The 23,538-nt window shown below is 50.0% G+C and overlaps 1 protein-coding gene across 8 annotated transcripts in view; it reads right to left on the reverse strand.

Moving 5' to 3' along the window:
• The window catches only part of TSPOAP1 (TSPO associated protein 1), a 145,907-nt gene that overhangs the window by 37,890 nt on the left and 84,479 nt on the right, over positions 1–23,538 (reverse strand). For 7 of the 8 annotated variants that reach the window (XM_039507754.1, XM_039507752.1, XM_039507755.1 and 4 more), the window contains 7 exons: positions 19,052–19,161; positions 18,011–18,120; positions 12,280–13,092; positions 11,344–11,495; positions 2,908–3,492; positions 726–1,046; positions 234–416 (listed from right to left, as the gene is read on the reverse strand). In XM_039507754.1, coding sequence (XP_039363688.1) covers positions 234–416; positions 726–1,046; positions 2,908–3,492; positions 11,344–11,495; positions 12,280–13,092; positions 18,011–18,120; positions 19,052–19,161 — 2,274 coding nt within the window. The remainder of the gene's footprint in view (positions 1–233; positions 417–725; positions 1,047–2,907; positions 3,493–11,343; positions 11,496–12,279; positions 13,093–18,010; positions 18,121–19,051; positions 19,162–23,538) is intronic. The other variant, XM_039507753.1, reaches the window with a different exon arrangement.

Raw genomic sequence — 23,538 nt, forward strand, 5'->3', positions numbered from 1 at the left:
CCCATTTGACTCCCGAGTGTATTTCTCACACCCATCCCTTCCCTTCTACAACCAACGGGTATTCGGGCTCATGAGAGAGGACACGAGCCTGTAAGATGGAGAGCTCGGAGTGTAGGAGATTAGCAAACAGCTGCTGAGAGCATCTGGGCTCAGTGAGGCGGCCCCTCTTACTCGCTAATGAATGGAATGAGTCCACTCAAACGCACCAGTAAGGTGACACTGCTGGAAGTTACCTTTCCCCCGTCCTCTCCGCTGCAGTAAGCCCTTGGGTCCCACTGCTTCTCTCCCTGCATGTCTGAACATAGGTCCTCCTCCTCCTCCTCCTCCTCCAAAATATCTGACAGGTCAGAGCTGCGGCTGTGCTCAGCAAGCAGATTCAGCTGCCGTTTTCCTGCTTCTGCTATTTTCTCTTCCTGCTATTGAAAAGAAAAGCCTCTGATGTAGAACTCAGACCTCGGAGCCAGGCTCACCATTTCAGCAAGGTACAAAGCTGCACTGCCCCCTCTGCCTAAGGATAGCAATCCTAAGGATGGCAGGAGACGAGCGCAGAATGGAGATAGAGAGCAACTTATGTGGGCAAAAGGAAAAATCATCCAGAGTGTCGTGTCTGCGGGGGAAGAACTGGGCTCCTATACATTGCACAGGACTCGGCATGATGCACTCGCAGCTCGGGGGTTCAAAACCAATGGTCCCTTAGGCAGAAATTCTCCCAGGGTAACACAAACCTCTCTTTTGACTTTGGGCACCATCAGAGAAGAGTCTCCTCGGGAAGTTTCTTTCATCAGTTTCTTTCCAGGGGACACTCTTAGGAATTCCTGAACAGAGCTTCCAGTCCTGTCTGAGTCTCTGCAGCTGTCCACACCCAGCTCAGCCTGGTGGGTGGAGAGCTGAGGCTCTGGACTCAAGCACTGCTCATCTGCCTTCCTCTCTCTGTCAATGGTTGACTCTTTCAACCGCTCCTCCACAAAGCACGCGTGGCAGGTCTCCAGGGGCATCTTCACGTCACTGCTTTCTAGCTCAGGTCTGTTGCTTACAGAGAGCTCCTCCTGAAAAAGAAACTGTTTTGGTCAGGGAGATGAAGCTTCACAGTATCGGCTGCATGATTATTTCTCAGTCCCAGGCCCAGGATCACATATTACCTAACTCAGCATCTTTGCAGAACAAGGGTGATGGAGAAATGCCTTTGCAGCCATCAGGGGTTGTGGGGAGCGAGACACAGACAACCTTGAGATTTCACTTTGCAGTGAGTTTTGCTGCTACTAAAAGTTGGGTCCCCTGTCTATAGTCAGTCATAGTGCAGGTAGGGATTAGGGAGGCTTCCCCTACTCAGCCCTGCCAAGACACTCTAGTCATACCCAGCTCTGGCAGTGCAGTGCACCCCCGTCTTGACTTGCAGCAAAACCTACTGCTTTAGTCCTGGGCTTCCCACACAGCTCTGCCCCTCAACCCTGCTTGCCAGCCCCCATCTCTTTCTCCTCTATTTCAATCCTTTGCACCCTTCAGTGCAAACTACAGACCGCGACTAACACAGTGGTGGATTTGGGGTGTGAAACATCCATTCATGGTTAAGATGAAAGCAATCCCCTTGGATTAAACCCCTTCAGCCCATGTGGCATGTAAGTGCAGGAGCAGAGTTTAATGTGGCGCCTTTCTGCTTTGCATTGGAAACACGCCCTGCTGCAGGGGTTGGCATTACACGGGAGGTGACCTCACCCACTGCTAGTGACTGACTGTTTCTGTTTTTAAGATGCAGGCTGACAGCAAAGGCAGAAAGTAGACTGGGCTTATGGAAGAGAAGAAACTGGGATCAGTACATAGGCCAATATTTCGATGGGCACCACTGGGCCATCCTGCTAACTACACCTCTCAGCCTGCGCTAATGCCGCAGTCTATCCCAAAGGAGAAGCCTAAAGAGTTGTCCTAAGTGTCAAAGAGACAAAGATTCTCCTCCACAGTTGTGACTGGCACAACACAGGTTAACAGGCCTCCTCTGCCCCGTGCCTGCTGTCTGAATTCCTCAGACCCCCAGCCCCCATCCCTCACAGAGTGCTCTGCACCCCTGAATGGCTGATTATCACACCTTGATAGACCTGTCCCCCCAGGGCCTGAGATGGGACTGCACCATGTGGAGACATACCTGAGCTAGCTCTGACCTAGTCAGCTCAAGTATCAACAGCAATGACACCACGGTAGCGTGGGCTGTAAAGCCTGCCCAGGACCCTAGGCATGTGGACTCAAGCCGTCAGCTGATGCTGCTGCAGCTTCACTCCTACTGTTCTTCCATTTAGCTAGACTAAAGCTAGCCTCTGACTGCTGTGTAGACAGATTCCCCCGGAGCAGTGACTTCAGAGTGCTTAGTTCTATGGGAACCCCCACTCCTGATCGGCTACCGCCCCTGCAGATGTTCTGCTGGCTGCCTGTACAGACTGCCTCTGTCCCTTGCCTGCCCATCCTGCCCAGCACAGCTCCCAACAACCAATCCCGCAGGGTGCAGAAGCCTGCACTGATAAAGAGATGGCTGGATGGCGAATGCCGTACAAACACCATCATCACCACCTATAAGAATAATGACGATGGTGCCTTTTCCCTCACCCATATTTCCTATCTCCTGCCTCCTGGGTGCAGCTCTCTGATCTGCTGGTGCACATGCAGCTGAGCAATGAGGTTCATTTGTCCTCTCCTGTTCTGTGCACGCACCAAAGCAGGCAAGACTCCCCTGTTATTCTGCCACCAGTGTGAGGACCACACAGGCTCAAAGACAGTGTGTCACCTGACAAGGAGAAAAACGGCACTGTGTCATTTCCCTGTACATTCTCTCTGCTCCCCACAACGAGGTCGGTTTCCCTTCCCCTTTCCGGTGTCTTAGAATTCATGACACTTTTCAGATGAGGATTCCCAGGCACTCACCGTCCCCTGTGCCTGGATGCCTTCACCAGGGCCCTTCAACGCTGCTGCCCCCGACGGCTCGGGTTCTTCGCCCACTCCTGCAGGCTGCGGAAGGGAAGTCAGACACTGCTCATCTCTTACAGTGTCTGAAACTGGGGATGATGTGCCCAACGCTTGAACCGAGGAAACCCGGGGAGAGGAGAGGTGCAGGTGTGGGGAGATCTTCCCTGGCAGACAATTCACTGAGCTGTCACAGCTGGGAGCGGTGTGAACAGTGAATCTGGCATCTGAACTGTCAGTGGAACACTTCTGTGGAGGGAAGAGCGGAGCTGTGCAGTGTGTAACTGGCATTCGCTTGGGATGAGAGCCCTTGGGTTCCCCACAGATCAGTCTGGAAGGAAGACTGGTAGAAACAACAGCCTGTGATAGTGAGGAATGTCTAGAAGCTTTCAGCAAGGCTGAGGGGATTTGGGCTGGCACTGAATCAGCGGATTCTCCATACAGAGACATAGTTCTCACAGAGACCTCCCGGCACACCTGGAACATCTGCAGCTGGGACAGCTCCACGAGGACACTGCCTGCAGTTGGAGATGCAACTTCCATCACCTGCAACAGAGAAACAGGAAGAGTCTCTTTCTTGTGCACAGGTAACAGCTTCCAGTAGCATGTGGAGACATACCTGAGCTAGCTCTGACCTAGTTAGCTCGAGTATCGACAGCAATGACACCCTGGTAGCCTGGGCAGCAGCGTGGGCTGAAAAGCCTGCCCAGACCCTAGGCATGTGGACTCAAGCCGCCAGCTTCCAACCCTACTGTCCTTCTATCACTTTTCAAAGCTCCTGGCAGTTGAGTGGTAGCAAGAAACTGCAGCTGTCCAGCCCTTCTGCAGATGGAGATGAGGCAAGTCACAGCAGACAGAGAAAAGAGAACAAGTCACTCCAGCAAGAATCCAACTCTCCAACTGACTGCAGCCCCACACAGGACTCCTTGGGCTGCCCCAGGACAAAGGGCCAGTCCCAAAGAAGGGGAGAAGGGGTAGATGGCTGTGGGAAGCCCTTGCTGGCAAAACCAGAATTGGGAAAATGCTCCGTTAAAAGCAGCAATGAGAGCCAATGAACCCTCTCCAATTTTAGCACATCCATATGGCATTAGCTGTTGAGATTTTTCTCTTTTGCCTTCAATTGCATGAGAAATGTGGGTATTTTACAGGCTAGAACTACAATCTTCCCTCTTCCCAGTCCCTCCCCCATCTGAGTCCTCGGAACCAAGTGCTGACTCTTCTTGTTTCTAATACTGGCATCATTCCCAGCCACGCCAACTGGCTGCTGCTTCCCTCCCTCCCAAGCCCTGACAGTCTTCCAGGCTCCTTGGCTTTGGCCTGGGGAAAGGAAAAGACCTGCCATTGCAAACAACATTCTCTCTTTCCTATCCAAACTGTTTTCTGCTGCGCACTTTTCCTGGTTGCTACGTTTCACCCTACAGGGGTACAGCTACACTGCACAGACCCACCGCAATGAGACTCAGAGCCCGGGTCAACGGACGTGTGGAGCTCATGCTATGGAGCAGAAAATAGCAGTGTAGTCATTTGGGCTCCTGCTGGGCTCTGAAACCCAGTGAGAGGGGAGGGTTTTGGAGCCTGGGCTCCAGCCCAATCCCGAATGTCTACACTGGTAGTTTTAGCCCTGTAGAGCGAACCCTGCAAGCCCCATTCATTAACCAGGGCTCTGAGGCTCACTACCACAGGTTTTCTTGCAATGTAAATGTACTCGAGGCGGCTGCGTTTCCCACAGGTACAGTATGTTGCAGGTCAGTTTCAACTTGTAATGCTCTAAGGGATTCTCTGCAAACATCTGTACTGGAGTGTGGAGCGTTCATACCCCACACCCCTTTCCTGCTTCTAAGGTAGAGGGTGAGTTCCCTCACCAAGGGCTTGAAATATGCATCTGACACCTACTAGCACAAAAACTTTCAAAAGTACGTAAGTGACCTGCATGCTTGAGGGACAGAGTTCGAAAAGGACTTAGGCACCTAAAGATTCAGACAAGTGCCTAATGGGATTTTTAAAAAAGAGCCTATGTAGGTTCGATGCCTAACCTGTAACCAATGGGAATTAGGAACCTAACCCACTTAGATGGTTTGGAAAATTTGCCTATGTGCCAATCTGCATATTTAGATGCCTAAATAGCTTTGAAAATCTGGCCCTAAATCATTTTTGGAAATGACACTTAGGCTCCTAAATCCATTAAGTTCAATTTTCAAAAGTGGCTTGGGCAATTAAGTCATTTAGAGCCAGACCCACAAAGGGACTTAGACACCTCCCTCTCTCTTTAGGCACCTCAGTCCACCAATGTGATGCCTCTGACATTCTCAAAACCACTGCTCAGCTGCTTCCTACCCCTGTAGGCATCTACGTACCCTCAGCGGCTCCACTTCTGCTGGTCGGCATCAAGCCGCCTACGCACTGACACTGCCCCACGGCTGGTGAGCTCCTTGTAGTCCTCGCTCACGCCGATGCCCGAGTAGTGCCGAAGCAGGATTTTCCAGCTAGACATTACCCCATGTATGTCACCAGAAGGGTCTAATTGAGCAGGTGTGCTCAGAGCACGCATCAGATCTCACCCATTAGATGACCAGGGATGAGCAGTGCGATAATTTTTCATGGGTGTGTGTCTCCACCTAGCGGTTAGGAATGAGGGACAACATCTCCAGGAGAAAGAGTGAGACCCACCCTGAATAACCAGGGGATCAGGGCACGCACTAGTGATGTGGAGACCTCAGTTCTAGTCCTTGTTCCAATGAATAGTTAATTATTGATACAAAGTGGAACAACTTCAACAGGCAAAATCGAGAGCTCCCTGCCCCTGAATACCCAATAGCCCAGTGGATAGGGCTTCCCAAGTGATGTAAGAGCCCTGGATTAAAGTCTCCCCTCCACATCAGGCAGAGCAGCTCTCCCAGACCTCCGGGGGCCTGGGCTATAGGCTACCATGCGGTAGGTTTCTCTCTGGCCTTTCATGAGTTTCTCCTGCTAGAGCACGGCTGACCTGGCTGAGATGCCTAACTCCAGGAGAGGGTCACTGCTGAGTCCTGAGCAGAGAGATGCACCTCTTCCCTGCTCAACAGCCAGGTGCCTAGAGGCTCTCATCAGTGCTAGTTAGTGCAGCCTTGCAGGAGCCCTAGGCATCACTAGCAGTGTGAACCAAAGGCTGTGAACCAGAGCAGGCCTGGCTTTGGCAGAATAGCGACACACTAAGGGTCAGCTAACCAGGTAAGCACAGTCTTGGCCAGAGAAGATGGTACAAGAACACCCAGAGCTCTTAAGAAACTACATAAACACATTTGTAAGAGGTGGTACAGGACCACACCAACCCTGCGTAAAGATAAGGAGGGGACGACAGACAATGGATGAGGATGTTTTGCTGGAACTAGCAGGTACAAAGAGAAGGGTGGTAACTAACCACATCCGGAGCGTAACACATCCCTTGTTATGTTGATTGTCCCTGGTCACAAGCATCCATGTGTTAGTGTCCCTGTAGCTCCTATGGGGCGTTAGGACCCTGCTTTGCTGACGACAAACCTGGCCAAGCGCCTTCACCACCGAACCGAGCCTGTGGCCTTTCTTATGGATAACATCGAAGTCTGCTGAATCCGCATGCTGCACTGTCTGCTAGCGCAGCTGAGACAGGCACACCAAGAACGGCAGCACTAGCTGCATTAACAACTCTGCAGCACTAGCAATGCTCTGCGGCATGAACAACATGCCTCTGCATTTCACTCCTGGCGAGGGTGCTGGCATCTGCGGCTCCCTTCCAGAACCCGTTCTGCCAGGCGCTGTGCAAACTGATACCAAAAAGATGGCTCCTGCTGCAAAGAGCTTACACTCTAGCTCTCATACAAGAGACAGACTCCCGAGGGAGCACAAGAAAATCACATCTGGCAGCCTGATTGGCAGTGATCTCACAGTAGCAGCTGCCCTATCTGCTGTCAAGGTTTCTTTAGGCGTCATGGCAAAGGAGAGTTTTAATGGGGGGGTCTGAAAGATGACAGTCAGGTGGCTTTGTGGACGTTCACAGGAAGCTCCCCCCATAGGTGAAGGGCAGCCTGGGACAAAGCATGCATGAACTTGTTTGACACATGCAGGGTGGGTGGGTGACAGGGCTGGCGCGCAGAGCGAGCAAGTGCAAGCTGACATCAGCAGTGTCTGGGTGTCTGGATACAAACAAGACAGATAAGAGATGAAGGATGGGGAGAATCTGAAAACTGGTTGGAAGGTGGGTTGTGTGTGTATTGATGGGAGAATGATGGAGAAAGAGGAGATGTGGGATGATACATAGGTGATGTGCTCAAAATGATGAGCTAGTTACATTCTTTGCATTTTGATTTGAATGATAGGCATTGAGCAGAAGACATGAGATGATGAGACTCAGAATGAGGCCTTCAGCTGCGTGGATGGAGAGGAAAGACCAGACCTTAGAGATGTTAGACTGAAGATTGGCAAGATTTAGACAAAGCCCTAGCAAGAGAGCCGAGTCAAAGGTGGCACCCAAGTTATGAGCCTGAGTGACAGGGAAGATGGCGGTGGTGGCCATGGCGATGAAGAAAGGAGGGAAGGGGAGGGGGGAAGGTTTTCGGGGGGAAAGATGAAGAACTCAGCGTTGGCCTTAATCTGGCATCTGAACAGTCACCAGGAGATGCCAGAGGCAGGCCCAGATTTTGGCCTGGACTCAAGGAGTCAGGTCTGAGGCAGAAAGTTCCTCCTGGCTGCTATTTGGCAGAGGCAGGATGTTCAATACTCCATTCTCTACCAGGCTGCTACAATGCGTTGTGGGCATCTCCACTACTCTGTTAACCCCTCCTCTACAGACAACAGTGCTGGCATCCACCTCCACTTCCCAAACAGCAAGCAAGTGAATATTATCTCCGCTCTGCCAGCTTCACTGCTGCTGACAGGGTTCTGAATAGCAGCAATGAAGCTGAGAAGACTCTGGTCAGTGTTCTGTCTGCTGCAGCTGAGCAGAGCTTTGAGCAGCACTGGAGGCACTAGGGTGGTCTCCTGAAGTCTCAGGCAGATGTCACTACTTTGCCAGCACTCAGGTCATTCTTCAGCAGGATTTCTACTCAACAATGAAGACTACAAACTTCAATCATTAAACGAAAGCTGAGATCCTGAAGGAGCTGATGGACCTCTCTCTGGAACACGTGCTGCCCATCATGGGCAAGTAGGTCAGTGGATTCTGCAAGACCTGCCTTAAACTTTTCTGGGTCCAAGAGGCCTTCCAGCTCATTTATCACTGCTGTTTGCATTCTCTCTCATTATGCAGTCTTTTTAAAGGGAGATGCCATGTGATTTCAACGGACCACTCTCTGGCATGAGGTACCAACTCCAGGCTGCTATGCCGAGTGTAGTGCTGAAGGAATAGGATACAGAAACTGTACATATGAAGGGTAAGGAAGCTGCAGTGGCAGATGGATTGTCCAGGCTAGGGGGTTCCGAACCAATATAGACAGAGTAGTCAGTGGCTAGCCCTATTGTGTCAGTGTAAGGGATGAGATGTGATCCGGGACCCACGGGGGCGGTATAGAGATTTACAGGGATCCGCTGGGTCGGATACATGCATAATAATTCACTAAAGGGTTCTATGTGAGGGCTCTACCGAGGGCTAGTGGCCTGCTGGACAACACAATCACTGAACAATGTATGTACAGATCATATTTAAGGAGCTATGTGTCCAGACTGAGCAGAAAGCAGGATGCCACCCGTGATCCTGTGAGCAGTATGGCCACTGTCTCTGCCCGTGTTACAAAGCTCTTTATTCCCCCATCACAAACCAGTCATTCTACTCTGGAGCCAGATCAGATGCTCAATTTGGGAGGGCAGTACTGCAATCCCCATTTAAGTGAACACTCCTCAGTCCACCTCCTGGAGTGTGATGCTGCTAGTTAATCTCCTGCAGTAGAGACTTCCAGAGGGAAGTAAATGGAGTTCTCTGAATGCATTACCTCTGCAGATCCACCTGACCCCCTTCCGCCTTTTTAATCCAGAGGTCCTTAAATGATGCTTTGAGACAGAGAAAGGCGGAGGACAAGTACCAAGGCAGGATTGTGGATGCTCATAACTTAGGCAGGCACAAACTCCCCTAACAGAGTTACTATGAAGTTGCCTAGCAAGACACAGGATGTGACTCCCACAAAGTGCATTGATTTTGATGACAATTGGAACAGCCAACCACCAGGAAACCTGATCTCCATACAGTGCTCTGTTAGTGCTGCAGGCAGAGGAGTATTGTGATACCAGAAGTAACTCAGCCAGTCATTACTCACCCTCCAGTTTATTTGCATATTTCAATCTCACTGGCTGAAAAGAGTCAGCCAATGAAACTGCAGGTCAGGACTAAGGTGTATTGTCAGCATTGGGGGCGCAGGGGTTCAGGAGTGGAATAGCAGATCCGTGATAAATAATTACCCCGACTTTCACAATAAACCCAGAATCAAGCTAATCCCATTTCAAACTTCTGCGTTTTTCCGCGTGTTTGGCATGTCTGATCTGGAGCCATATTGGCTGAGTACGAGTGAGGCTGGAGATTTGCATGGTGCCTCCCTCCAGGCTATGCCCATTTACCTTCACCCAGTCAAAACAGTTCCTTCCCCGGCAGCACCACATGGGCCATGGCAAGGGGAGAGATGGCCAAGGCTGGCAGCAGGGTTTAAAGTTAGGGGTACTGGAGGGAGGGAGTGATGACTGGCTGAGTTACCTCTGACATCCCAAAGCTACTGCTCTGGCTCCTCTGCCTGCAGAGCCATATGGGCCCTGCCAAGAGAAGTTGTTGATATGAAAGTGATAAACCAACACAGAGAAGAAGAGGACTTAACAGACAAATGTAGGGTTAGTGACAGTATCCTGTCAAACTGCTACAGGTTCTGCGATAGAGCTGCCATTCCTGACCCTCCCTCACCCACCAGCTCAGCCTGTCTAAGGAACAAAGTGGGTGACGCTCTAGTTATGCAACCTTACCTGGAAGACAAGCTCCCACCCCCAATGGAATTAACCCACTTGACAAACAATCAGGGTGCACAGAGAGCCAGTGGCAGAGAACTCCATTTCCCAGCATTGCATGCACTCCCTCAGTCCGTGCTGTCTGGAGTAGCTACTCGATTCCCTGCACAATTCTAAGCTGGGAGAGCTAACAGTGCTTCAATAGTGCAAGTTCTTATTTCCGTTGGTCCTAATATTCAAAAATAGCTTGGCGGACATTATTCCATTTCTCCAGGACAGATTCTATTCACCCAGGACACCACGTGTTGAGCATCAACCCAAAGTTCTCAATCTGTTCAGAGACAACCCATGCCTGTCAACAGAGGCGGGGCAGAGTGAGGGCAGCCAGCTTCAGCAGTGTTACTGAGCATGCTCAGTACGTGTGAGCATGCTCAGTGCAAGCCAAGTGTGATGGGGCAGCTGCCCCCCACTGGCAGAAAAGGGGTTAAAAGCAGCCCTAGATAGGCTGCGCCGGAGCAGCCAATCAGAGAAGGTCTGAAAGAAGCAGCCAGTCAGGGCCAAGAAGGCCCATATAAAAAGGGAGCTGCAGGGCAGAGGAAGGCAGTTCTCTGCTGGGAGCCCAGGGAGGAAGGACTGTGTCTCTGGAGGGCTGAGAGAACTGCCAGAACCCTGGGCAGAGAGAGCTCCTGGCTGGCTACCTGAGGCCCTGAGGTAAGGGCAGAAGAGGGAGCTGGAGACGCATGGGAAGTGGCCTCAGGACACTGGACTGCAGTTGCCACTGAGGGAAGTGGCTGGACAGATTGGACAGAGATTGCAGGTCCCCCAGAAGTGGGGGGAGGACAATGTGTGGCACAGCAGGAGGGCAGTGTCGCTGAAGAGGACACCACGGTCCTTAGAGAGACGTGAGTCCTAGAGCAAGAGTGACAGCAGTGAGGCACCACCAGAAGAGGCCACACTACTACACAGAGCTAATTCCCAAGACAACCAACAGGAGGCGCCAGAGCGGTGAGCGCACCCCATCACACCAAGCAGCAAATCAGGAGGGGGGACGTGTCCCTCCATGTCTCCCCCACACATCGCCTCTGAATCTGTTGTCATGGATGTATCTGAAAACACCAAATGTGTAACTGGGAACTTTCAGCTAACTAGCTATTCCCTGCATGCACCATACTGAATGACGTCCTTACAGAATGTCTTTTTGCAGCTGATGTTTCAGCCCTAAGCTCTTTGGAGCAGAGACCTTGTCTTCCTTCGTGTTTGCACATCACTAACATGACAGGGACTCCCTCACTTCTGATGGGGGCAACTGAGCACCACTGCAACCGCAAATTAATTGGCATCATCCATGTGACTTCACTGAACCATATGGAGCCTCTACAATCACATACCCACTCTCCACTTCAATATCCCCATCTCACATCCCTCTGCACCCCAGTATCCAGCCTGTGACTGCATGTATATTACCTTCTGTCCATCAGCATACACAGCATAGCCGGTAACTCGGACCCCATTCGATGAGCCTTCTGCATCAATGGTGACAGGTAGCCAGCTGATAACCAGAATGCCTGCTGAGGGGCCAGGCTCTGCTTGGACATCAAGTGGTGCATCAGGAGTTCCTAGGAGAGAGCAATGAAATTTTCCCTTGTATTTGTCATGAAGTGGCATAATTGCCAAACTAAATCCAAGTAAGTAGTGGAAGGAAGGAAGTGAAGCTCTCTCACCCGAAAGCTACAGGAGCAGAAATCACTCGAGAGGTTCATCTCCAGACTTGGGGAAAAACAGACCGAATCAGAGCAGTGAAAATGCAATGCTTTTGCTTTGTGAATTTCCGCATGTGGAAATCAGGCTTTTGCAAATGTAGATGAGGGTGAAGTGAAGTGATTCCTGCAGCATGGTGCATATGTTTAATGATGATACATGTCACCTCTCCCCCTGGAAGGCACACTACACACTTCAGTGAAGGTGGACATTTGCTATTTTCACTCAGCAACTTGCGGCAAGAAGAGTTTATCTTGTAAAACTAAAACAAGAAAATGTTAAAACCAAATGACAAACCAGCTTAGGTCTGTCTACATTTGGAGCTGGGGCTCTGACATACATGGGCTAGCTCTCATTAAACTAGGGTGCCAAAAATAGAGAGTAGCTGCATTGGCATGAGCTGTGGGAAGGGCTAGCCACCCTGGGTACATAGTTAGTGTCTCTGTGGGCAGCCACTCGGGGTGGGTAGCCCTCCCACTGCTCCCGCTACATTCTGGTTTTAGCATGGGAACTCAAGGAGAGCTAGTGAGGCTAGGTCTTCTCAAACTGGGAATCACAGCCTCAGCGCCAAGTGTTACTCTTTGGAAATCAGAGAAACCACCTAGTAAAACTGCATTGTTTGTCCCTCTCCATCCCCAGTACCTGCTAAGGGAGTAGTGAAGTGTATCGCTGCTGCTTTCTGCTCACGCCTCTCCTGGGGCAACTCCCAGAGCACCCTGGGGGGCCGGGCCTCCACCTTGGCAATGTACTGAGTGTTAGGGTGCAGGCTGTGGAACGTGTACCAGTAGACACCTGGCTTTGTGGTATCACACTCTTCCTCATTGAGGTACACTGCATGAATGTAGTTGCTGTTGCATGGTAGCCAGGTAACCTCTGCTGAGGTCGCTGTCATGCTTCTGATTTTCAGCAGCGTTGGTGCTATGCAGAAATCTTGCCCTACACAGAAAGTGCACCGCAGCGTATCGGAGCTTCCTTGCTCTGTCACACTTTGCACAGAGATGCGATAGGCTTTCAGCTCCAAGTCCAGCTTCTCGATCACAGCTTTCGTTTGAGAGCCACTCTTCACATTCTGGCATAACTCTGCATCCACATAGACGTTATAGCTCTGTATGTCTGTACTGCCAGCTGGCAAAAGTGGTGGCTCCCAGCCTACAACTATGCCGCTGGTGAGCTGTTTGATCACAGTCAGCTTTCTCGGATAAGGCACTGCTGTGTGATTGACAGGCTCCTCCTGGTCTTCTGGTCTACTAGGCAATGGACTGACACTGGCCTCCTCAGCAGAGTGATCACTTCTCTCTCCACTGCTAGTGCTTGCACCGACAAAGCTCCTCTCGTGGTACGAGCTCTGGGTGAGATCATTTACCTCTGGAGGCAGAAAGGTCATGAGGTCATCATCTGAAACTCGTTCAACAAAATTGGAGGGGACCAGCCCTCTCCTGCCATCCATTAGTTCCCCTAGATGAGAAACAGGAAACCCGTTATCACCACACCTGCCCTTCAGACTCCAAACCTGGCAGTGGTAGAGAAAAAAGGGAGCAGCATCCCAGGCCAATCACTATCCCAACTTAATCAGAAGAGAGAAGCCCTGTCAGGCCCTAGCGAGCACAGCACTCTGCCGGGAAAGGACTGCCCTCCATTTCCTCACACTTTGTCCCATCTGGTTCTAAATGTCCCACAGGATGGGGTCTCCACTACTTCCCTTGGCGAGTATTTCACAACCTACGAACTAGGAAGGATTTCTAGATAGTTAGACTAAGCTTCCTTTCCTTTCATTTCATCTAGTCACACTCCTTTTACTACCTTAAACCATCTTCTCCAGCCTTTCCAATCCCTAATATCTATATCAGTTGGGGCATGGGGAGGAATCTTTATATAAGAGGATTTGTACAAGAACTCAAAGAGTACAAGAGTTCATAGCCTGGGGCAGTGCAGAAGGAGAAAAACAGTTACTAACCTTCCAATGTAGGTGTGCGCACGCCACGTGCACTGTCGCCGGAAATTTTTCCTCCCAGTGGTATCCATCAGGTCATCTCTGGTGCCCCCTTGAGTGACACCTACATGGCGCAATATATAGGAACCTACCACCCCCCTCAGTTCTTTCTTGAGAGCAACTCCAACAGAAGGGTAGGACAACGGGTTTGGGAATGGACATGAGCAACACATCTCAAAGAACAACAGTTACAGAAAAGTTAGTAACCATCTCTTCTTCTTGGAGTGTTTGCTCATGTCCATTCCAGTGTAGGCGATTCCCAAGCAATTGGTCAGGTGGTGGGATCAGAGTTTCACTGACGAGCAGACTAGCACCGCTTGACCAAAGCCTGCATCATCTCTAGCCTGCTGAGTGGTGGCGTAGTGTGAGGTAAACTTGTGGATCAGCAGCCAGGTCGCACTCTTTAGATGTCCTGGACTGGGAGGTGTAGGCCTCCTCCTGTGGCTATAATCTTGCCTCTACTGAGGATGCTGTGGAGGATAGAGATGGCCCATAGGTTGGGGTACATAGTGTTTCCGAGCCGGGGCTGGGGATTTTAAAGTAGCCCTTGAGTCCTTTAGACTATGGAGCTTAGCATCAGTCTGCTCCAAGAAAAGGGAGTTCCCTTCAAAGGGTAGGTACTGAATAGTCTGTTGGACTTCATAGGATAGTCCTGAGGACTGAAGCCAGGAGCTCCGCCTCATGACCACTGCTGAGGCCATGAATCAGGCTGCCAAGTCTGCCGTGCCCAAGGCGGTTTGGAGGGATGCTTTGACCACCACCTTACCCTCCTCTACGAGGGCCAAGAATTTAGTCCTGGACTCCGAAGGTAACAGTTCCTTAAATTTTGTCATGGCTGACCACACACTAAAATCATAGCGGCCCAAGAGGGCCTGGTGGTGGGCTAGTCTCAGCTGGAGGCCCCGCATTGAGTATACCTTCCTGCCCAGTAAGTCCAGTTTCTTGGCCTCTTTCGCCTTGGACAATGGCCCTTATTGCCCATTTCTCCCTTTCATTAGCTGCCAGGACAACCAGCGAGCCCAGCGGAGGGTGAGTACACAGATCCTCATATCCCATGGGGGGCACAAAATATTTCCTTTCCATCCACTTAGCTGTGGGGTGGAGGGAAGCAGGAGTCTGCCACAGAGTCTTTACAGGCTGCAAGATGGCATCATTTAAAGGCAGGGCCACCCCTGACAGACCCAAGGGCAATAGTATGTCCATCAGGGCATGGGCTGACTCAGAGATTTCCTCAGCCTGTATTCCCAAGTTCTGGGTGACATAACGCAGAAGCTGTTGATGAGCCCTATAGTCATCTTGCGTGTGCACCACGGTCATCCCTGCCACTGCCTCGTCTGGGGAGAAGGACAATGAAGCTTATACCAGAACCGGCCCTGTACCTCCTCTGTTGCCCTGTGTCCCAGTGCCAACCTCAGCATGAGGGATCAAACCCCTTTCAGATGGGGAAGGCAGAGGCACTCTCACCTCCAATGGTGTCAAGAGCATCCGGAGTGGAAACCTTGGAACGAATGGATCACCCAAGGGTACCACATTGGCATTTGCCATTGTGTCGATGACCATGCTATCAGTACGTGTCCTTGTGCCATAGCTGCCAGGTGTCTATGGTCAGCTTGGTACCTGCTCCTCCGGGAGGTGTACCAGTCTGCCTCCAATTCAGAGCCCAAGGACCCACTCCTGGGTGATCACGGTGGAGTGATGCTGTGATGGGGATCGGTACCATGATGGAGAGCAGTGCTGCGATAAAGAGCAGTGCAGCGAGGGAGAGCTCAATGGATGGTGGTGCCGCGCCATCATTGCTGGCTTGCCCTCTGCTGGCACCTGCTTCGATGCTGAAGCATCCCGTGATGCTGGAGCTGTAATCAACAGTCCACAACCTGAGGGGGATGGTGATACTGGGAGAGCAAGGAGGCTCCTGGCTGCCTCAAAAGCCTCCAGCGTCAATTGTAAAGCCAAGGCTGATCCCACTGATGGCTCTCTCTAGGCAGGGAGTCCACCGGTACCAAACTTGATGGTCCCCTTCTCATGGCCAGAGTCAGTGGTGCTGCATGGTCCGTAGGCACCTCAGAGTGACCCGGCACAGGTCGCACTCTTTCTGTGGCCTTATGTCTTGGGGTCAGAGAGCGCCCCTGGTCCGACTTCTTCTGTCTCTTTTTCAGCACTGGCAATGGGGAGCGGTGCCGGGAGGCCGGAGTTGACGCTAACTTCTTGCACACCAGAGAACCGTGGCGGTACTGGGGAGCAGAGTCTTTCATTGGCGCTGGGGATGCGGGGATACCATACCTCTCTCAGGGAGGCTGGGGCACTTCTGACCGATACCAAGGTACTCGCTGCCAATTCCACCTGTGGGTCTGAGGAGGGACGAAGTGTTACCTCCATGAGGAGGACTCTAAGTCTATTGTCCCTCTCCCTTTTTTTCCTCAGCTTAAAAGTTCTTATAGATCTTGCACGTGGGCCTCTCCCAGGCACTTCAGACAACTATCATGCAGATCCTTCGCCGGCATCGGTTTGCCGCACCCCGCACACTGCTTGAAACCCTGAGACCGAGGCATACCCCAGGAGTCCAAGCTGGGCTAGCCCCGCAGGGTGGGGAGCACTTCTATCAACACTAGGCTACTTGACTACGTGCTAACTCATTCTAATTCTAACTATTTACAATCTATTTACAGAACAAAAGTCTACTGAGGAGTTGCACCCCCAGAGGCGATAAGAAGGAACCGAGGGAGCGGAGGGGTGGCAGGTTCCTATATACCACACCATGAAGATGCCGATCCAGGGGGCACAAGAGCTGACCCGACGGATACCACTGGGGGAAAAACTTTCCAGCGATGGTGCACGCAGCGCGCACACACCTACAGTGGAATGGATGTAAACTAGCACTCGACCAAGAATTAACTGAATCACTTATTCCCTTAACATTGAAAAATTCATTCAAATGGGCTTGCATGAATATACTGAGGATATAAATCTGTCTAAAACAAAGGGCAAATGTAAACACCAACATATTGACATGGAGGGGTCTAGTAGGAGCCACAATCATGGCTAAGAATGGTAACACCCATTGTTTCATGGGTGGGTGGGTGTGTGTGTGTGTGTGTGCGTGCGTCTTCCTTCTGTATTTTCCACTACATGCATCCAATGAAGTGGGCTGTGGCCCACGAAAGCTTATGCTACAATAAATGTGTTAGTTTCTAAGGTGCCACAAGGACTCCTGTTCTTTTTACGGATACAGACTAACACGGCTGCTACTCTGGAAACAATCATCAGTGTTAGCATCACTCTTTGGTCTGATCTAGAAGAGGGAGCTCTCAGAACCCTGATGAAACACACACAAATAAGGATAAAGAACACTTTAAAACGGAAATAAATTTTGTTTTGAGTCGACTGAAAATGTTTTGGTCGACTTGAAATGAATCAAAAACATGAAAAACAATTTCTAGTCAACTCAATTCAAAACAATTTTTTTGAGTTTTCAATTCAATAAAAAAAAAATTAAATGTTGTTGTGGTTCAAATCCAACCAGCTTTTTCTGGATGCTTTGATTCAGCCCCTAGCTCAGCTCTGTTCCTGAGTGCATTGAGTACGCCAGACACCACAGGGGGTGGGGCTATGTCGTGCAACACCCCAGGGCTGTAATGAGTGTATTGGGAGCTACTGGCCCAGGATAAGTGCAAGGCAATGTCTTAAACCAGGGGTAGGCAACCTATGGCACGGGTGCCGAAGACGGCACACGAGCTGATTTTCAGTGGCACTCACACTGCCCGGGTCCTGGCCACCGGTCCGGGGGGCTCTGCATTTTAATTTAATTTTAAAAGAAGCTTCTTAAACATTTTAAAAAAATTATTTACTTTCCATACAACAATAGTTTAGTTATATATTATAGACTTATAGAAAGAGACCTTCTAAAAACGTTAAAATGTATTACTGGCACACGAAACCTTAAATAAGAGTGAATAAATGAAGACTCGGCACAGCACTGCTGAAAGGTTGCCGACCCCGTCTTAAACCCTTGGCACCAGTGGCTGCATCATGGCATTACCAGTTGTCGACTCTTTGAGAGAAAAGTGTGATGCCTACAGCTAAGGAGTCAGAAAGAGTTCGGGTAAAACACTTTCGGTGAAGTCCAGGCTCCAATGAAGCTAATGGCAAAACTCCAATTAACTTCAACGAGGCCAGGATGTCACCCTCAGGTCTTAATTCAACCCTGGTGTAAGGAAATACATTCCCCATTACGTCACGAGAGCTGCACTCGCTTATACTGCTCCCCACTTTGACCTTATGATCTTTTGTTTCCCTATAACTGTAAAAATCATTAAGTTCCTCTCTGTTGTTTCATGATGCCAGGTTCATACACTTCTCAGTCACGTCTCGTTCCATCAAACCCACCTTCAAAGAAGCCATCCTCGTCCATGTCCCCATAGATGTAAATATACTCTCCAGCAGTCAGTGGGAGCTCTGACTCCGGGTTCTCATTGGGACCATTGAAGGGATTATAGCTGAAACACATGCAACAATAAAATGTCCTTTGTACAGCAACTTGCATTGGTCACACTAGATCAGCTCGCTGGTCCACTGAGGCTGGTATCCTGCCTCTGGGCATAGCTAATGCTTCCGAGGAAGGCCAAAGCATAGCTGCTTCCTGGATCCTTGGACCCAAACTTTTTGAGTCCATTGGCTACCTCCTGGCCCAGGGCTCAGATTCCGTGGTACACACTGGATCCATTCATGGTGAGCAAGTAAGTGTCTCAGGCCATTTGCAACTAAGAGTATTTTGTGTCTTTAAAACTGTACTTGCATATCCTTAACAGTAAATGGGTACATATGCTTGCTCATAACTGCCTTGAGTGTCAGAATTAACGTTTCACAATCATTATCAGAGCTGACCAGAAAATGGTGGTTTATTCCATGGAAAATTTTGAATTTTTGCTGAAAAAAATTGAAACTGAAACGTCAGACAAAACCAGAATATTTTTGGTCAAAAACTGGAAGTTTTAGTTTTCCAGCTACATCCTTTCAGCTTTTAGGTTTATGGTTTTCTGATGAAAATGTGAAATTTTCACAAGGAAGAAGGCACTTTCACAAAAAAAAATGCATAACCAAAAATCCAATTTTCATAAACAAAACAGTTTCAAAGGAAATTTTTCAGCCGGCCCTACAGGTTATACAACTTGTGAGTTTGCAACCATTATTTTTGTTTGTATAGATCCTTAGCACTATAGGTATTCCCAAACTGTATCAGAGGCACACTCCATCTACTCCAGTATCTTGTCTCCAATAGTGGATAGTGCTAGATGCTCATAAAAAGGAGCAAAAAAACCCCGAGTGGACAATTATGGGATAGCCTGATCCACAGATCAACCCTGTAGCCAAAAATCCCCTCAATTCTTCCTTCCCTTTACACAAAGGCCCTTATGTGTAGTTCAGTACCTGTAACGAGCTAGGAAGACTTGGAGTTTTGCAGGGCCCTGGCTCTCTGACTCTGGAATCAAAGAGACGCTGTCAACATCCAGTTCTTCCATTTCACTTGCAGTGTCCACCTAAGAAACACAAAAATAAGGAGAGAGGCTACAGATCTGATTAAAGGAACAGTGGCAGAAAGCTCGCAACAGCAGTGCAGCAACAGAAATCTTATTTACTGAGCTGGTGTGTCCAGTCTGATGACACCAGTACTATACTACACACAGAAGCAGAGAATGGTTCAACTATCTGTAGGAACTGCTCTGGGGAACTAGAATTGGTAACAGATGCACATTCTTGGCTCCAGGACATAAAAATATACCTAGTAGTCAGGGGACTAAATCCACAGTCCAAGGTAGATATGAAAGAAGAGGTGATAGAGGACCTCTTGAGAGGTCGGGGGCAAGTTCCTGGTAAGAAGCCTGAAACCTCTGCCATCCCCAGCAGCTGGGAAAGTGCCACCCCTGGATCCTGCTCCATCTTCTGTAGTCACCTCTGTATATTAAGGGTGAAATCCTGGCCCTATTTAAGTGTACAGGAGTTTTGCCACTATCTTCACCTATTGAGCATCTTATGTCCACCCACATCTAAAGGTCCCACCGCCAGCCTAAGGGGAGGAACTACCAAAACCAGAGCCCGGATGAGTTCAGGGGACAAATAATGAAAAACAGGGATGGGAGTGAGGTCATACGGTCAAAATCAGGGAGCCAGAGAGGGACGTGGAGCAGAGAACCCCAAACAGCTCCTTGAAGGCATCCAGGGAGCCCTTGGATGCAGCCCAGAGGAACTCTGCCCAGCTGCGGATCGAAGGGAGGAGCGGAAATAGACCCCACAGTCACAGAGAACCTCCCATCCAGCATTCTCCTCCTGGTGTGGTGGACAGCCACCTTGGCCAGTGCCAGGAGGAGTTTGATGAGGAGGTCTCACAACTTTGTGAGGCCATAGATGGGGTGTGCATAGATCAGGAAGTGCAGGGAAAGGGGCAGCCAGAACCTGAGGAGAAGGTTCTGGAGGTGCCGGAAAAGAGGCTGCAACCTGGCACACTTGAGGTAGATGTACACCAGGGTCTCCCTCATGCCGCAGAAAGGGCAGGTGTCAGGGAGGGGGTGAACCGCGCTAAGTACACGTCCATGCTCACGGCTCCATGAAGAACCTGCCAATAATATCCCTGGCGGGCCATGGAACCAAGGTGGAATACAGACTGGCCCACTGTTTTCAATTGAGCCAACATTTCACTCTCAGTCTTTTATACCTGTGCAGCCCCCTGCCTGCTGGAAGAGTGAAGGAGCTTTCTCTTTTCTTCTCTCCTCTTGAGAATCTCCGGGATGTTGCAAGTGGGGCAGGTCCCACATGTTCTACCTCCCCTGGCCTCCTGGAGGCAGTGAGGAATGGTGGGGAGAGATCTCTACCCCTGCCCAATCTCCATTTCTTCTGTCTGTCTAGGTGTTTATCGCACACCCAGCATCATAGTCTCTAGGTCTTCCTCACCCATAAATAACTCCTGTGCCTACACCTGACTTTTGGCGACAAAACAGCAATAGCGTACATTCTGCAAGGTCACTTTTTTCGGGGGGAAAAATGCCTAGATTTGGCAACAAAAAACTTCCCCTCCCTTTATAGTCAACAAACAGCCAGTGTAGACACCACTGTTTTTTTATTATATTGGTCTCCAGGAAAGTATCCCACAATTCCCATGCTGCTGCTCTGGTCAGCAATTTGAACTCCGCTGCCCTGCAACCAACCCCCACCCCCCACCCACCCCCTTGCAAGCCCTGGGAATTTTAAATCTCATTTCCTGCTTGATGACTTCCCAAAGGAGCTTCCCAAGTGAGCATGGCTGCCTATAGCACCAAACGCGCTCCCGCTTGGACCACTGCTGAGTTGTCGGATCTGATCAGTATATGGGGAGAGGAGTCTGTTCAGTCACAGCTGCAAGCGACCCGTAGGAATCGGGACACACATGGGCAAATTTCTCGAGGCTTGTGCAAAAAGAGCTATGATCGGGACACGCAGCAGAGCAGAGTAAAGATCAAGGAGACAAGGCGGACGTATCGGAAGGCATGGGAGGTGAACCATCGCTCCGGTGGTGCACCTAAGACCTGCTGCTTGTATAAGGAGCTGAACGCTATCCTCGCTGTTGACCTCACCTCCATCGCCAATTGCCCCGTGGATACTTCACATGCAGCTGAAAGAGGGCGTAACCTGGAGGCTGAAATTGTGGATGAAGAAGTCGAGCTAGAGCTATAAGTAGGGGCATTGCCAGTAGATCGAGGGACGTGATCATTCCCCTCTATTCGACACTGGTGAGGCCTCATCTGGAGTACTGTGTCCAGTTTTGGGCCCCACTCTACAAGAAGGATGTGGAAAAATTGGAAAGAGTCCAGCGGAGGGCAACAAAAATGATTAGGGGGCTGGAGCACATGACTTATGAGGAGAGGCTGAGGGAACGGGGCTTATTTAGTCTGCAGAAGAGAAGAGGGGGGATTTGATAGCAGCCTTCAGCTACCTGAAAGGGGGTTCCAAAGAGGATGGATCTAGACTGTTCTCAGTGGTAGCAGATGACAGAACAAGGAGTAATGGTCTCTAGTTGCAGTGGGGGAGGTTTAGGTTGGATATTAGGAAACACTATTTCACTAGGAGAGTGGTGAAGCACTGGAATGGGTTCCCTAGGGAGGTGGTGGAATCTCCTTCCTTAGAGGTTTTTAAGCTCAGGCTTGACAAAGCCCTGGCTGGGATGATTTAGTTGGGGGTGGTCCTGCTTTGAGTAGGGGGTGGGACAAGATACCTCCTGAGGTCCCTTCCAACCCTGATATTCTATGATTCTATGATTCTAGAAGAGGATGTGGTGCTCTCAGTGGGGTCGCCCAATGGGGCAGGCAGCCAGGAAGTTTTCTCCACTCCAGAAGTGCTCAATGGGGAGCAGGAAGCAGATGAAACTCCAAATAAATTGCTGTGGCTTGTGTAGGGAATCGAAAAGTGGGAGGTAGGTAGTGTTTTCTGTGAGCTGTACATTGCCCTGTGTAGCTAATCTGCACAGCCAAGCAGGGTGTCGATGGACATCAAGACCTGCAGGGAATCCACCAGAGAGAGGCTCTGGAAAGTTTCCAAGAGGTACTTGTTAATATTCTAGCACTAGAAAAGGTTCAGAAAAGGGCAACTAAAATGATTAGGGGTTTAGAGAGGGTCCCCTACGAGGAAAGATTAAAGAGGCTAGGACTCTTCAGCTTGGAAAAGAGAAGACTAAGGGGGACATGATAGTGGTATATAAAATCATGAGTGATGTTGAGAAAGTGGATAAGGAAAAGTTATTTACTTATTCCCATAATACAAGAACTAGGGGTCACCAAATGAAATTAATAGGCAGCAGGTTTAAAACAAATAAAAGGAAGTTCTTCTTCACGCAGCGCACAGTCAACTTGTGGAACTCCTTACCTGAGGAGGTTGTGAAGGCTAGGACTATAACAATGTTTAAAAGGGGACTGGATAAATTCATGGTGGCTAAGTCCATAAATGGCTATTAGCTAGGATGGGTAAGAATGGTGTCCCTAGCCTCTGTTCGTCAGAGGATGGAGATGGATGGCAGGAGAGAGATCACTTGATCATTGCCTGTTAGGTTCACTCCCTCTGGGGCACCTGGCATTGGCCACTGTCGGTAGACAGATACTGGGCTAGATGGACCTTTGGTCTGACCTGGTACGGCCATTCTTATGTTCTTATGTTCTTATTATGTTCTGCCGCAGATTCCAAGGAATTGCAGCCTTGTTAGTTCCCCCTTTGTAGGAAACTGTCCCATGCCGTTTGGCAACCACTGCAGCTGGGACCAAAGCGTCATATAGCTGAGCTGCATATAGACCAGGGTGAAAGACGTAAGCATTCAGCAGCTGAGCCCTAGTTTCTCTGGTCACCCTCAGCAGCGAGATGTCAGCCAGCAAGTTGGCCGCCTGTGAAAAAGTGTGGGATAATTTTAGAATGAGTTCCCAGCAAAGCTGCCCTGCAAGCCGTGACCTTTTTGTCCATACACACAACTACCTTCCCCCCACTCCCGAAACTCACCATGATTGGGGTGATCACGGAGCTGTGTGCCTGCCTAGAGTTTCAGAGAGAAAGTGATTTCTACTAGCAAAATGCCCTTTTTACTAAAATGTTTCAATCGTTGGAATGTAATGGAATGCTGAAATGTAACAATCCCTCTTCTGTTCAGCACAGACCCTGAAGACCATTTCACGCCCCCCCCCCCACGGACCGGCTGCGGCAGATAAGAAAAAACCTAGGCGCAGCAAAGACGACATGTTCCGCAAGGTTCTACAGCGCGATGAGAGAGAGACCAGGGAACAGAAAGAGTGCTGGGAAGCCGAAAGGCAGGACAGAAAAGAGAATGCTGCTGTTGCTAGGCAAGCGACAGAGCGGATGATAAAAGTTATGGAGGATCAGACAGAGATGCGCAAGTCATTGATACA

This window comes from Mauremys reevesii, linkage group 20 (assembly GCF_016161935.1).
Source record: "Mauremys reevesii isolate NIE-2019 linkage group 20, ASM1616193v1, whole genome shotgun sequence".
Lineage (NCBI taxonomy): Eukaryota > Metazoa > Chordata > Testudines > Geoemydidae > Mauremys > Mauremys reevesii.